This window comes from Maniola hyperantus, chromosome 22, assembly GCF_902806685.2.
Source record: "Maniola hyperantus chromosome 22, iAphHyp1.2, whole genome shotgun sequence".
Lineage (NCBI taxonomy): Eukaryota > Metazoa > Arthropoda > Insecta > Lepidoptera > Nymphalidae > Maniola > Maniola hyperantus.
Window position 1 is genome coordinate 1,273,095 of NC_048557.2, and position 14,130 is coordinate 1,287,224.

General features: G+C 38.0%; 1 protein-coding gene across 1 annotated transcript; it reads left to right on the plus strand.

Annotated features, from left to right (window-relative positions):
* The first annotated feature begins 43 nt into the window (after positions 1-43).
* LOC117992673 (uncharacterized) lies at positions 44-13,570 on the plus strand. The gene is given in 20 exon segments (XM_069506140.1): positions 44-233; positions 516-604; positions 606-690; positions 693-722; positions 725-772; positions 775-930; positions 933-1,021; positions 1,023-1,052; positions 1,054-1,137; positions 1,425-1,541; positions 2,235-2,291; positions 2,293-2,368; positions 3,170-3,432; positions 5,469-5,629; positions 5,999-6,179; positions 7,316-7,523; positions 8,368-8,587; positions 9,565-9,650; positions 10,513-10,692; positions 12,158-13,570. Coding segments are annotated over 20 exon segments (2,391 nt in total). The 5' UTR covers positions 44-118; the 3' UTR covers positions 12,274-13,570.
* Positions 13,571-14,130: the final 560 nt, after the last annotated feature.

Consider the following 14,130-nt stretch of genomic DNA (forward strand, 5'->3'; position numbering starts at 1 on the left):
CCGTAAAAGTTAAAAAAATCAACTTGGTTGTCACTTTTTTTGTTTTTTTGAGAAAGCGCCAATGAATTTAAAATTGTTATTTAATGAAAACAAAGTATAAACAAAGATTATTGTAAATATGTCTAAGCGATACATATTTCCGCAACAGAATGGCGAAAGGAAGAAGGCGAAGCTAGATATAACAGTGTCCGATCACAACTTTCCGCTGAGTCAAAACTCTGGAACTGGCAAAGGTATTTTTACAAACTTTTTCCAACTTAAATCCAATCTCCACACAATGAATATTGAGTAAGATTAGCTTACAAAGCTCCTTTAGCTTAAGGAATTCTATTTCAGTGAATGTTACTAAAGTATATGCAAGTGTCAATCGAACGTATCATAACACTAACTTGTTACTTAATATATTATTAACAAACTTAATCATATCCAGGATATCCTTATATATTTATTGACCATCTGAACCTCTTAGTGAACACTTGTTCATGACATAAATGTTGTCTGTAAAAATCATCCAGATGGCGATCAAGGGAATACGTGGGGCGATGATAACGACGACGAAATCTCCTCTCGCAAGCAAGCGTGCGAAGACGCTTACAATGAGCACAAACATCAGTGACCTCCCTAACTACAGCATGTTCATGCAACCTACAACCACTAGCACGCAACTCTACGAACCCGTACCGAGCACTTCCAAAGCTGCATCACATTCAAAAAACCTACTTCAACCCCTTAAATACAGTCACTACCAAGTTAAAAGACAAATGCGAAAGACTATCTCACCGTTACCAGGCATGTCAAAAGTATGCAAAACTGAGGGTATACACATTAGCGATGATATCATACCTAAATGATAACATAAGCGACCAAAATTCCGACATATTTACCGCAGTTGCTAAAAACTACAAGAGGAAAACACAAACTTGAAGTCGGAAAAGGGAAGTTGCTAGAGAAATGTGTCACTAAAGAAGGTGAGGCGTCCATACTTAGGACTCAGTTGAAGATGTCTCAAGTTGCGGTTGATCAACGCGAGGCTGGAAAAGATTAAGGTGCAAAGAGCGAGTGCAGCTGGAATGGTCGGAGAAATTGACTGGGGCCAGTAAACAGATGCATGATTTGAGGACTCAATTGGAGTTTAAGGTAAGAGATTTCTGTCTGAAAAGAGCAAATGCTGAGTTCTTTGCTGGGTCTTTTTTTTAATTTATTCTGATACAAGTTGACTTGACTGCAATCATAGGCTACTTTTTATCCCAGAAAATCAAAGAGTTCCTACAGGATTTTAAAAATCTTCAATCCACGGGGACTAAGTCGCGGGCATCATCTAGTATTTAAAAAATTTAAAATAAATGAAATCAATTAGTATATCAATGACCTTTATTGTGTACTTTAATGTATTATTGACATAAACAAGATACTTTCAATTTCAGAACTTGGAGATAATAAGTATGAAAGAGAAATGCAAAATGCTAGAATCAAATAAAGTGAAGTTCACACAAATCACTGTGGCTGGAAATGACATATCAATGAGGTAAATAATCCTCTGGGTTTTCAGTTTCATTGTTGAACCCTAATTTTTTCACGATAAAACTATCCTTGGAATAAAACGTATCGTGATACAAATCGCGATATATTATTACCCGGTGTGAGCGAGCGCGGGTGACGTGCTATAATCCGCTGAAACAGGTGGAATCTGTATGGTGCAACATTTTTTTTTTTTCGTTCAGGGAGGAGGAAAATCCTCATGGATGCCTCCGGCATGCCCGACTACACAATGAAAGAAAGAAAGAAAAGACGTTTATTTATGCAATTGTGACACACATTACAACTTAAAGCTAAGAGCTGGTTATTCCGGCGCTCTTCTTGCCACCTGAGAACAAGCAAAAGAAGCGCCGGAACAAACTGTCATGGCCTACGGACTAAAAACCTCCTCCCCCCCTCCGCTCTATCTTTCTGATAAAACCTTTGCATTGCAGCTGAAAGATGGCTGTCTTTAGACTTTAGGCGCTATCTTTTTTCTGCCTGTATGGTGCAACTTGCAGCATGCGAAATGCACCGCCCCCCCTCACACTGCTAACCATGCAAGCATGGGAGGGCGGGCAGTGCATTTTCGCATGTTGCACCATACAGATTCAACCTATTTCAGCGGATAATAGCAAATTAAGCTTTTGGTTCATTGTATATCATGGACTTCCGCAAAGTAACGCCTGCTTCTATATAATATTATTATGTAATTATAGTCAGAGAACAACAATAGCTATGTGGGACATAATGCAGTAACTCCACACTTCAAGAAACCGAAAAACTATATCTAGTTGTGTGCAAACTGAGGAGAAATCACATTTTATACAACTTAGCATACCAGCGAGAGAAGGTAACAAACTATTCTATACATTATTAGAGAAAAATTATTGACCAACTTATTTTTTTTTTAATTAAAAAAAAAATGCACTTATAATTTGTTTTTTTGAATAAAAAACTTCTATTGTATTGAAACTACCCATTTGGTAGTTTGAGACCGACAAAATGGCATATAGGTATGAGTGACAGAGACAACACTCTACAAAGCCGAAATGTGATTCTCAAGGCCGATGTACATTACTTTCGGCCGCGTACTGTACAGGCAAGCTCAACATGCTTAATCTAAAACGTCTAAATAGTAATACTTAAACTAAGACATTCTTTGCATAAAATCTATAATTAAATTAATTAATAAGCTAAAAGTTTATTAGGGTTCTGTACCTCAAAAGGAAAAACGGAACCCTTATAGGATCACTTTGTTGTCTGTCTGTCTGTCCGTCTGTCTGTTAAGATACAGGGTAGGTACAGGGTACTTCCCGTTGACCTAGAATTATGAAATTTGGTAGGTGGGTGGGGTCCTATAACTGGTATTAGAGGAAAAATCTGAAAACGGTAAATTTGTGGTTATATCACACAAAAAAAAAAATTGTGGTCATGAACTAATAATTAGTATTTTCATATTTCGAAGTAAGATAATTATATCAAGTGGGGTATCATATGGAAGGGCTTCACCTGTGCATTCTAAAACAATTTTTTATTTATTTTTATCCATCATAGTTTTTGAATTATCGTGCAAAATGTCGAAAAAATACGACTGTATCACGGAACCCTCGTTGCACGAGCCTGACTCGCACTTGGCCGGTTTTTTTTTCAGGATCATCAAAACTGACTCAGATTCTACCTCTCATCCTACCACCGACAACTGAACAATCCTCAGTACTAGAGTACAATGAGAAGCTGAGACAATCCTCCGAAGCTAACAAGTGTCGCATATACAGCACTTTCCACCGTCTGCCACACACGCCCAGAGTCTGCAAAGATAAGGAAAAGATAAAAAAGATTAATTTGACACGTGTCTACGAGAGTTTGACAAAAATGGCCGCTTGTGGAAATTGGATGGTGGAAGATTTTTTCGAGGTATGTATATTATATCTATAAAGCAAGTGATATTTAATTAATGTGCGTTTTAATTAATTAAATGTCACTTGCTTTAACGGTGAAGGAAAACATGGTGAGGAAACCTGCATGCCTGAGAGTTCTCCATAATGTTCTCAAAGGTGTGTGAAGTCTACCAATCCGGACGTGGCCAGCGTGGTAGACTATGGCCAAAACCCTTCTCACTCTGAGAGGAGACCAGTGCTCTGTAGTGAGCCGGTGATGGGTTGATCATATGATCATGATGATGTCTATTATACATATCTCACACCCGTCTTTATTCACGTGTTAGCCCGACTAGTTTCGAACCCATCCGGGGTACGCGCGCAGTCTCAACTGCGACGCGTGTGCAAACTGACTCCCTGTGAAAAAGGACCCCGGATGGGTTCGAAACTAGTCGGGCTAACGTCGACTAAACAAGTGAATAAAGCTGGGAGTGATATATATATGTATAATGGAAAACTCACGATAGTTTAAACGCTACTATAGGTATGTCTATCTTTAATAGGGATAGACCGAATATCGATTCACGTTCGGTTTAACCGAATTTCGGCGTATTGAACTGAACTTCGTCATTTTGGCCGACATTCGGCTTTTCAACCCTCTTAGTGGTAGAATTTCCAAAAATCCTTTTTCAGGGTTCTGTACCTGAAGGGTGCCAACGGGACCCTCTTACGTCCGTCCGTCTGTCCGTTCGTTTTTTCTGTTAGCGGGTTGTATCTCATGTAAATAGAGAATTAAGATTCAGAGTTTGTGTGTAGCTTTTGCTGCTATGACAACAAATAATAACAATTATTTCAAAATTAGCTGATGTCTGCGACTTCGTACGCGTGAATTTAGGTTTTTAAAAATCCCGTGGGAACTCGTTGGTTTCCTGGGATAAAAAGTTGTAAATATGTCACTCTCCAGGTTTTTAACTATACCCATGCAAAAAATCACGTCGATCCGTTGCTCCGTTGCGACGTGATTCAAGGACAAACCAACAAACAAACACACTTTCGCATTTGGTTCACGATCTCCACAGGGACCTTAAGATAGAGTTCGTAAACAAAATCATCCAAAAGTACGCAGAAGCTCACCAACATCGACTTCGCCATCATGTTAATTTGGAGGCTGTGAAGCTTCTAGATAACATGAATATCAAAAGGAGGCTCAAAAGAACCAAGCCGTTCGAATTTGTGTTAAAAAGTACATAAGTGCAGCGTTTGTGTAATAGTGCTTGTGCTACTTTATTTTTCTAGGTCACAAGAACATAGTGAACTGTAAGTACGTGTTAGAATAAACTAAGGACAGTTATTGGACTGTAAATTAGTTTTATAAATTAATCATAAGTAGAAGTTTAAGCTAGAATAATATTACTTATTAGCCCATAGGCTAGATGGTAGTAGTAATAAAGCTGCCATTTTATAATGGTGCTTTATGGTAGGAAAAAAAAAAAAAAAAAAAACTTTCGCATTTATAATATGGGTAGGGATCATAGAGCAGAAACAAAGAGGAGATGTTGTATTAAGATTTCCCTATGAAATATCGAGTGACATTTTGCGGGGTGAGGGGTTGTGGAACGCCGCCCACTTCTCAATTTTCCATCTGCGGGTTAGTAGCAAAACTACTCGCTTAGCGACCTAACATCGATATATTGATGTCACTACATAGTTCAGCTATCTCACACTAGATGTCAATAAGTGTAGAAACAATTTAATAATTACGTATAAAATTACTTACAAATGAAATGTGATACCATTCATAGCATCAGAACGTCTGTCTGAATAACTTTGACACGATAAAACACAACACTTCATCCTTTTGTTCTTAAAAACGCGAAAACACACCGATAATACGAGTCTCAATATCTGTGAACCTGACGAACGCAGACAGCATACTAACTAAGGCCCCGCCCACAGTGATGACGTCAGGACCTAGTTGAAAATCACAGTGCACAGTTGCTTAGGCCAACTCCTCTTTGTTTCTGCTCTATGGTAGGGATGCATAGATTACGAAAATCACATCACTTATTTCAGGTATTCAAAACAAGTAAAGAGCTGTTGAGCGAAGTTCAATATGAACTAGAGACAGTGAGCCAACGTATGACGACCGCGTTCCAGAAGGAAATGGACGAGAAGTATATTGACGTCACCTCCCACTTGTTGCTCGTTGACAAACTGGATTTGTTGAGTGCCAGGTAACAATCAAATGTTTTTTTTAGTCCACAAAACTGACTACAATTGTATGGGGTATTAGTCCCGCTAATGCGCGTGACCGCCATTTTAGTGACGTCAGCACTACACTGAAGTTTCGAAGCTGATGGTATGTTTTTATTTCGGCTGACGTCAAAATGACGTCATTTCGATGTTTAAGAGACATGGCTCCAGCGTAATAGCAATTTGCGGGACTTATATGATATACGAGTACTGTAAGAGATAGCGGTTTTGTAGAGCCTTGTCTCTGTCACTCATACCATATATGACGTTTTGTCGGTCTCAACGATCCTCCTTCTAAAGGTCGATGTACATTACTTTGTGCTGCATACTATAAATAGTCTGTTTTCTAGGTCTCTATATAAGGAAGAGCAGGCAATATCAGCGCGCAGAATGACAGCTGTTTTAGTGTATATTCTAGAAGATTCTAGATGTAAAGATATTATTCATAAACTACTTCAAGAAGAAGGATCTAGGAAAGAGACTGATTTTGTAAATATTTTAAGTAAAATATGTACCTTATTGGATAATACTGTAAGTATAGTGTTAAAAAAATCATTTTTTATATAATTTCCAACTGTTATTGTATTTATTATTATTGCTTCCATACTAATATTATAAATGCGAAAAACTGACTTTCTGTCTGTCTGCTAGCTTTTCACAGTCTATCTGTTTAACCGACTGGCGAAATTTGTTACACAGATAACTTGCATCGCAGGGATGAACTTATTGTCCCAGGATAGCTTGCATCCCGTATATGGATGCATGTATCATATTTCTTAAAAAATAATAAAGAGAAGACACTGAAATGGTAACAGACAGATTTTTGTAGCCTATATGTTTATCCAGCGTATAATCTATCTCCTTACCAAATTTCAACTAAATCAGTCCAGTAGCTTTTGCGTGAAAGAGTAACAAACATACAGATACAAACTTTTGCCTTTATAATATTAGTGTGATAATGGATTTCATCGTAACATCTGCCACAATGTCAAAACTGAATAGTTTTTACAATAAAATACACAGTTTTTGAGGTTCCGTTCCTCACAAGGAAAGAAGTAACCCTTTTACGATCACTTCGTTGTTTGACTGTCTGTTGTGTCTGTCAAGAAAACCCATAGGCTACTTCCTGTTGACCTAGAATCATAAATTTTGGCAGGTAGGTAGGTCTTATAGCACAAGTAAAGGAAAAAATCCGAAACTGTGAATCATTTTCATCAGAATCATTAATAAATAATAATTAGTATTTTCAAGTAAGATAACTATACCAATACTGGGGTATCATATGAAAGGGCTTGACCTGTTTATTCTAAAACAGATTTATTTTTTACTAGCTTATGCTCGCGACTTCGTCCGCGTGGACTACAAAATTTCAAAACCCTATTTCACCCCCTTAGGAGTTGAATTTTCAAAAATCCTTTCTTAGCGGATGCCTACGTCATAATAGCTATCTGCATGCCAAATTTCAGCCCGATCCGTCCAGTAGTTTGAGCTGTGCGTTGATAGATCAGTCATTCAGTCAGTCACCTTTTCCTTTTATATATATAGATTTTTGTGCATAATAGTTTTTGATTTATCGTGCAAAATGTCGAAAAAATACGATTGTAGTACGGAACCCTCGGTGCGCGAGTCTGACTTGGCCGGTTTTTTAACTAAGTCTTTTTTTGCAGACGTGTGCCATACTATACAGCGGACTCCTACTATCGATAACGTTAATATTGAAAGTTATGATCTCTTTTGCATCATCACAAAAACCTGTGATAGAAATTATAAAAACAATAATTCTGTCCCGACCTATGCCTTTCGTTACAACCGAAATTTTACAGTTACTAAGTCAAATTGTATCCGAAAAGTCCGTAAACGATGTGTGTTGCCAAGGTAAAGTAAAGTAAAATATTCTTTATTGTACACCAAATTTAAATAGTTGAAGTTTTCTTCTTGCAAATATCGAAATCCTGCAGATCCAAAGAAAAGAATTCCGAAGAATAGCAAAGCGGCTTTAGTTAGTTGTAAGTGAGTAGTAATAATACGTTCATTTGGCGTTCATTGACGTCACTGGCAGGCGTCAAATGTTAGTAGGTACATTTGACGCAGGTAGCCCTAAAGTAGCCCTATTTTTCTTTGATTTTACGTCACCATAGCCTAATATTTGACACTAGCTTATGCTCGCGACTTCGTCCGCGTAGCCTACACAAATTTCAAACCCCTTAGGGGTTGAATTTTCAAAAATCCTTTCTTAGCGGATGCCTACGTCATAATAGCTATCTGGATGCCTAATTTCAGACCGATCTGTCCAGTAGTTTGAGCTGTGCGTTGATAGATCAGTCAGTCAGTCACCTTTTCTTTTTATATATTTAAGAAGATAAAATATATATTAAAAAACCGACTTACACTACAAAGTAAAAAAAAAATGTTTCTACTTTCTTTTATTATGCTCCCCCGACTTCAGAGGTACATGCATACACGTGTAGAAACAAAAAATTATTTTTTTTACCTTGTAGTGGTTTTGGAAGTCGGTTTTTGTAATGTTTTTTATTTATTTTGATATTTTTAGTGTAACTAAAATATCAATTCACCATCAAAACTTTCCAAATCCACGGGGCTTCAGTTCAGTACCTTAATAAAAATTACAAAATAAATAAGAGTAGAATAAAAAGTTAAAAATAAATAAATAAACACATCAAATTGAGGATAAATAAAATAGTTTCAATTTCGTTTATAGGTGTTATAGGAAATTTGAAAATGGATAGCGACCAAGGAGTTTTGCTGTATAGAAAAGATTCTTGTATATTACAAGTTATGTTGAAACAGATAGAGGGTGCTCTCAAGTGTATAGAAAGAGGGAGGAAAGTGGAGCACGCTGTATATAATACTAGGAATCTCATTTTACTGTATAGTAGTGTAGGTTGTAGTTACACGGACGGTCAGCACGAAAAATGCAGGTATAGTTTGCATATAAATATGTAGTTGTTTCAGTTATACTAATATTATAAAGAGGAAAGATTTGTTTGTTTGTTTGTAACCGATAAACTTTGAAACTACTGAACCGATTTTAATGATTCATTCACAGCGTTGGAAAGCTACTTTATCCAGAAGTAATATAGTCTATATACAGGGTGTAACCAGATCGCTAGCAAAAACGAAGACAGGTGCTGATGATTATTTATCCGATCGATGACGATTGCGATGAACGATCTGTCCAGTAGTTTGAGCTGTGCGTTGATAGATCAGTCAGTCAGTCACCTTTTCGTTTTAATCATCATCATCATCAACCGATAGACATCCACTGCTGGACATAGGTCTCTTGTAGGAACTTCGACACGCCACGGTCTTGCGCCGCCTGAATCCAGCGGCTCCCTGCGACTCGTCTGATGTCGTCCGTCCACCTAAGATATATACCATACCATATTGATAGCATGATAGCGGACAAAATGGATAGTCATCTGATGGGGAAACTCGTGCAGAGGACTAAATCCCTTTTAGTTATTAAGTACTAACATGATGATTAAGTATTTTGTTACTAACTCCTTACCCTCTAACAAATAAACCTGGAATAGCGGTGGAATATTTATACTCTGTTTTGTCTTTCTCTGTCATCAATAATTTGACATTTGAAGGCAAAAGACAAAACAGAGTATAACTATTCCACCGCTATTCCAGGTTTATTTGTTAGAGGGATAGTGTTTAAGTATTAACATAATTTTAGCGTTTAAACTACCGTGAGTGATTTCCATTCTAAATAAAAAAGGACCCCGTATGGGTTCGAAACTAGTCGGGCTAACGTCGACTACACACGTGAGTAAAGCCGGGACAGATATTATCAACATAGTTATTAAGTATTTATTGTTACTAACACATGATGGATCAATTGTTGTCCTATTTAATAAATAAATAAATCCGTTATTTTCTTTCCTATTAGATGCGACTGCCAACTGGTTTTGATGCAAGTAATAGTGTATGGACTGAATGTATGCGCGAACATGTTGAATACAGAAAAATGTGCAGGTATTTATAGCTCGTACTAGCTGATGCCCGCGACTTCGTCCGCGTGGAATTAGGTTTTTTAAAAATCCCTTGGGAACTTTTGACGACCTCCCTGGCGCAGTGGTGAGCGCTGCGGTATTATTAGTGGGAGGTCCTGGGTTCGATTCCTGGCAGGGGTTTGGAATTTTATAATTTCTAAATTTCTGGTCTGGTCTGGTGGGAGGCTTCGGCCGTGGCTAGTTACCACCCTACTGGCAATGCCGTACCGCCAAGCGATTTAGCGTTCCGGTACGATGCCGTGTAGAAACCAAAGGGGTATGGGTTTAATAAAAACTGCCATACCCCTTCCAGGTTAGCCCGCTATCATCTTAGACTGCATCATCACTTACCATCAGGTGAGATTGCAGTCAAGGGCTAACTTGTATCTGAATATTAAAAAAAAAAAACTCTTTGATTTTCCGGGACAAAAGTCTCTCATCAAAGCATCTCTCCAGGACTTTATACCCATGCAAAAAATCACGTCAATCCGTTGCACCGTTGCGACGTGATTGAAGGACAAACCAAAAAACAGACACACTTTCGCATTTATAATAAGGGTACTGATTTACTGAACTGAAAACTTGATTAGACGCGTTGGGCAATTTTGGGATGAGTAAAACTTCAAGATCCGTCACCGACATGTTAATGTTAATAGTGAGTAAAAAGTAAGACTAAAGTAATACGTTTCAATTTACAACTTATGAAATTTTAATTTTTGATACTATAAAATAATTTCAAAATCCTAAAAAAACCATAATTCATAGTTTTAAGTATTCAATTCTGTTGAAAATCCGCAATGACTGCCAATTTTTTTTAATTAAAAAGATTGTCTTATTATTTTCAGATAATAGTGTACAAAGTGACACACAAACAGACATCCTGTCGGTATGCCGCAGCGGTATACAGTTGCTGTACCAGTGCGTCCTGAGGAACGCGGAGTTCGCTTCCCAGTTGGGGCACAACGAGGGACATCTATTGGAACTTTGCGAGATACTGCGGGGTTACAAACATACAGACATTTATAGTAAGTGAACTGTGAATCACTACCCATATTATAAACTTTTTTTTTTTTTTGATATTTCAAAGCCATCTGCAATCAGTCATTGGATGGACTTTTATCAGATTTTTATGAGTGCATTTCAAGTGCATATTATAAACTAGCTTAGCTTATCACTACAGCCCGCGACTTCGTCCGCGTGGACTACACAGATTTCAAACCCCTATTTCACCCCTTTAGGGGTTGAATTTTTAAAAATCCTTTCCTAGCGGATACCTACGTCAAAATAGCTATCTGCATGCCAAGTTTCAGCCCGATCCGTCCAGTAGTTTGAGCTGTACCCGTAGTACAAGATTTTACGTCTCACCAAACGAAACCAAATTCGAGAGTCGAAATACTTCACGTTCACGTTACAGTAAAATGGACCTAAACAGCCTTGAATTGAAGTCAAATATTCAATGCCACTGATTTTAATTTCGCAATGTTTCCGCTTGGAGCGCTGGCTGTAGAAGTGTAGACAAACTTGAGCTTTAAAACAAGGCATTTAAGATCCAGTTTACTGTAACGCGGAAGTATTTCGACTCTCGAATTTGGTTTGGTTTGGTGAGACGTAAAATCTTGTACTACGGGTACTGTGCGTTGATAGATCAGTCAGTCAGTCAGTCACCTTTTCCTTTTATATATTTAGATGTGTAAGTGTTGTCTGTTTGTTCTACCACGACACAACGGAGGAAGGGATCGACGTGATTTTTGCATGGGTATAGTTTAAGACCTGGAAAATGACATAGGCTACTTTTTGTTCCAGAAAAACATAGAACACCCACGGGATTTAAAAAATCTAAATCCTCGTATCTGTTTTGTACAAAGATAGGTTGCATCCCAGACCCAGATATAGGCTACTTTTTGTCTGGATAAATCACTCTAGAGAATTATTCCCTAACTAGCTTATGCCCGCGACTTCGTCTGCGTGGACTACATAAATTTCAAACCCCTATTTCACCCCCTTGAGGGTTGAATTTTCAAAAATCCTTTCTAAGCAGATGCCTACGTCATCAGCTATCTGCATGCCAAATTTCAGCCCGATATGTTGTAGCTGGTAGTTAGAGCCGTGCGTTGATAGATCAGTCAGCCAGTCAGTCACCTTTTCCTTTTATATATTTAGACTAGCTTATGCTCGCGACTTCGTTCGCGTGGACTACAAAATTTCAAAACCCTATTTCACCCCCTTAGGAGTTGAATTTTCAAAAATCCTTTCTTAGCGGATGCCTACGTCATAATAGCTATCTGTATGCCAAATTTCAGCCCGATCCGTCCAGTAGTTTGAGCTGTGCGTTGATAGATCAGTCAGTCAGTCAGTCAGTCACCTTTCCCTTTTATATATATAGAAGATATAGATTGTTGCTGGTCATTGCGTACGCTCTAGCCGGCACTGACATTCCCTCATTCCCACTAGTCGTGTGATATTGACAGGTACATATTTTGTCGTTTCCAGGTGGCATGTTATCAGAGATTACGAGTACATTCCAGTCGGCTGCGGAAGAGCAATCTGTCACTTACCATCAGGAGGCCTGGATCAACAGCTTCCAGAAGTTCACCGTCGCAGACTAATACAAAATATAAACGTGTTACTGACGATATTGTGGTCAATTCTGTTGTACACAATCTCCAAACTAAATTAAAATGACAGGTCTTTTGCTATTCCTGTCATAATGCTCCCCGCCGAAAAGGATAGCATTAAATTTAGATAGATAGAAGCTGTGGTAGCCTGGTGGTTAGGACGTCCGCCTTCCAATTGGAGGTCGGGGGTTCGATCCCGGGCACGCACCTCTAAATTTTTGGAGTTATGTGCGTTTTTAAGTAATTAAAATATCACTTGCTTTAACGGTGAAGGAAAACATCGTGAGGAAACCTGCATGCCTGAGAGTTTCTCCATAATGTTCTCAAAGGTGTGTGAAGTCTGCCAATCCGCACTTGGCCAGCGTGGTAGACTATGGCCAAAACCCTTCTCACTCTGAGATGAGACCCGTGCTCTGTAGTGAGCCGGCGATGGGTTGATCGTGCGTGAGATTTAGATCTGTTAATTTTGTTTAGATTGTGTATTACAGATAGGGGCTAATTCCGTTGTACACAATCTCTAAACTAAACTAAAAAAACACGTCTAAATCTATTGCTATTCCTTTTATAATGTTGCTTGTAGAAAAGGATAGCACTAGATTTAGACCTGTCAATTTAGTTTAGTTTAGAGATTGTGTACAAGAGAATCGGCCCCATAATACACTTAAAATTACAATAGTTATTTTAAAGTAAACGATTATTATTAAAACTTAGGATGCGTTTCCACTGAAGTGGAGCGGAGACGCGTTTCCGATCAATGATTATAGATCAACTAGATGATGCCTGCGACTTCGTCCGCGTGGATTTAGGTTTTAAAAATCCCGTGGGAACTCTTTGATTTTCCGGAATAAAAAGTAGCCTATGTCCTTCCCCGAGATGCAAGCTATCCCTGTATTAAATTTTGTAAAAATCGGTTGAACTGCTGGGCCGTGAAAAGCTAGCAGACAGACAAACACACTTTGGCATTTATAATATTAAGTATGGATTATAGAAAAAAGATTAAACTTTCAGCTTTTATAAAATAAGGAAAGTCTCTTTATGATATACGCTTTTGAAGTTCTCAGAGTCGGTGTAACAAAGTTTTCTGATATGTAGTCGACCTTAGGAGTTGGAGGTTTTGTTATATAGGTACAAAAGCGCTTTTCTATGAAATTAAATAATTCATTTGTTGTGATGGATGTGTGTGTGTGTGTGTGTGTGGTTAATGGGTGGCCGCAAGACTGTGATTTATGTTTATACTTGTAAATAATATTGATAATATTATAGATTGAATATAAATGTGCCTTTAAAACTTGTTTTATTCTGTTGTATAGAAGGTATTTGTAGTGTTAATAATAATTTAATTTTTTTAGGTACCTATCTTCAAATTTTCATAGGAACTTATAAGCTAAGGAAACAGTAACAGCTGTGTTAGTTAAAAAACTGAGTTACAGCTACTAAAGCCCACCTTCGGATTTGGAAAAGCTGACTGTCTGACTGATCTATCAATGCACAGCTCAAACTATTGGATGGATCTGGCTGAAATTTGGCATGCAGATAGCTATTATGACGTAGACAACCGCTAAGAAAGGAATTTGAAAATTCAACCCCTAAGGGGGTAAAATTGGGGTTTGAAATTTGTGTAGTCCACGCAGACGAAGCCGCGAGCATAAGCTAGTGAAATATCAAACTAGTAGACATCTAGCGATGATGAGTTGTAACATTCGTGTCTCGAACCCACGGAACAAAAAAAAGTTTTTTCTGTTCCGTGCTCGAACCTTTCTCGTCTTCGATTAGCAACAGCTACTTGTTAATAGATGGCGCTTTTAAAAAATGTTTCATTTTAATTTGTTTTAGCGGCAATACACATTC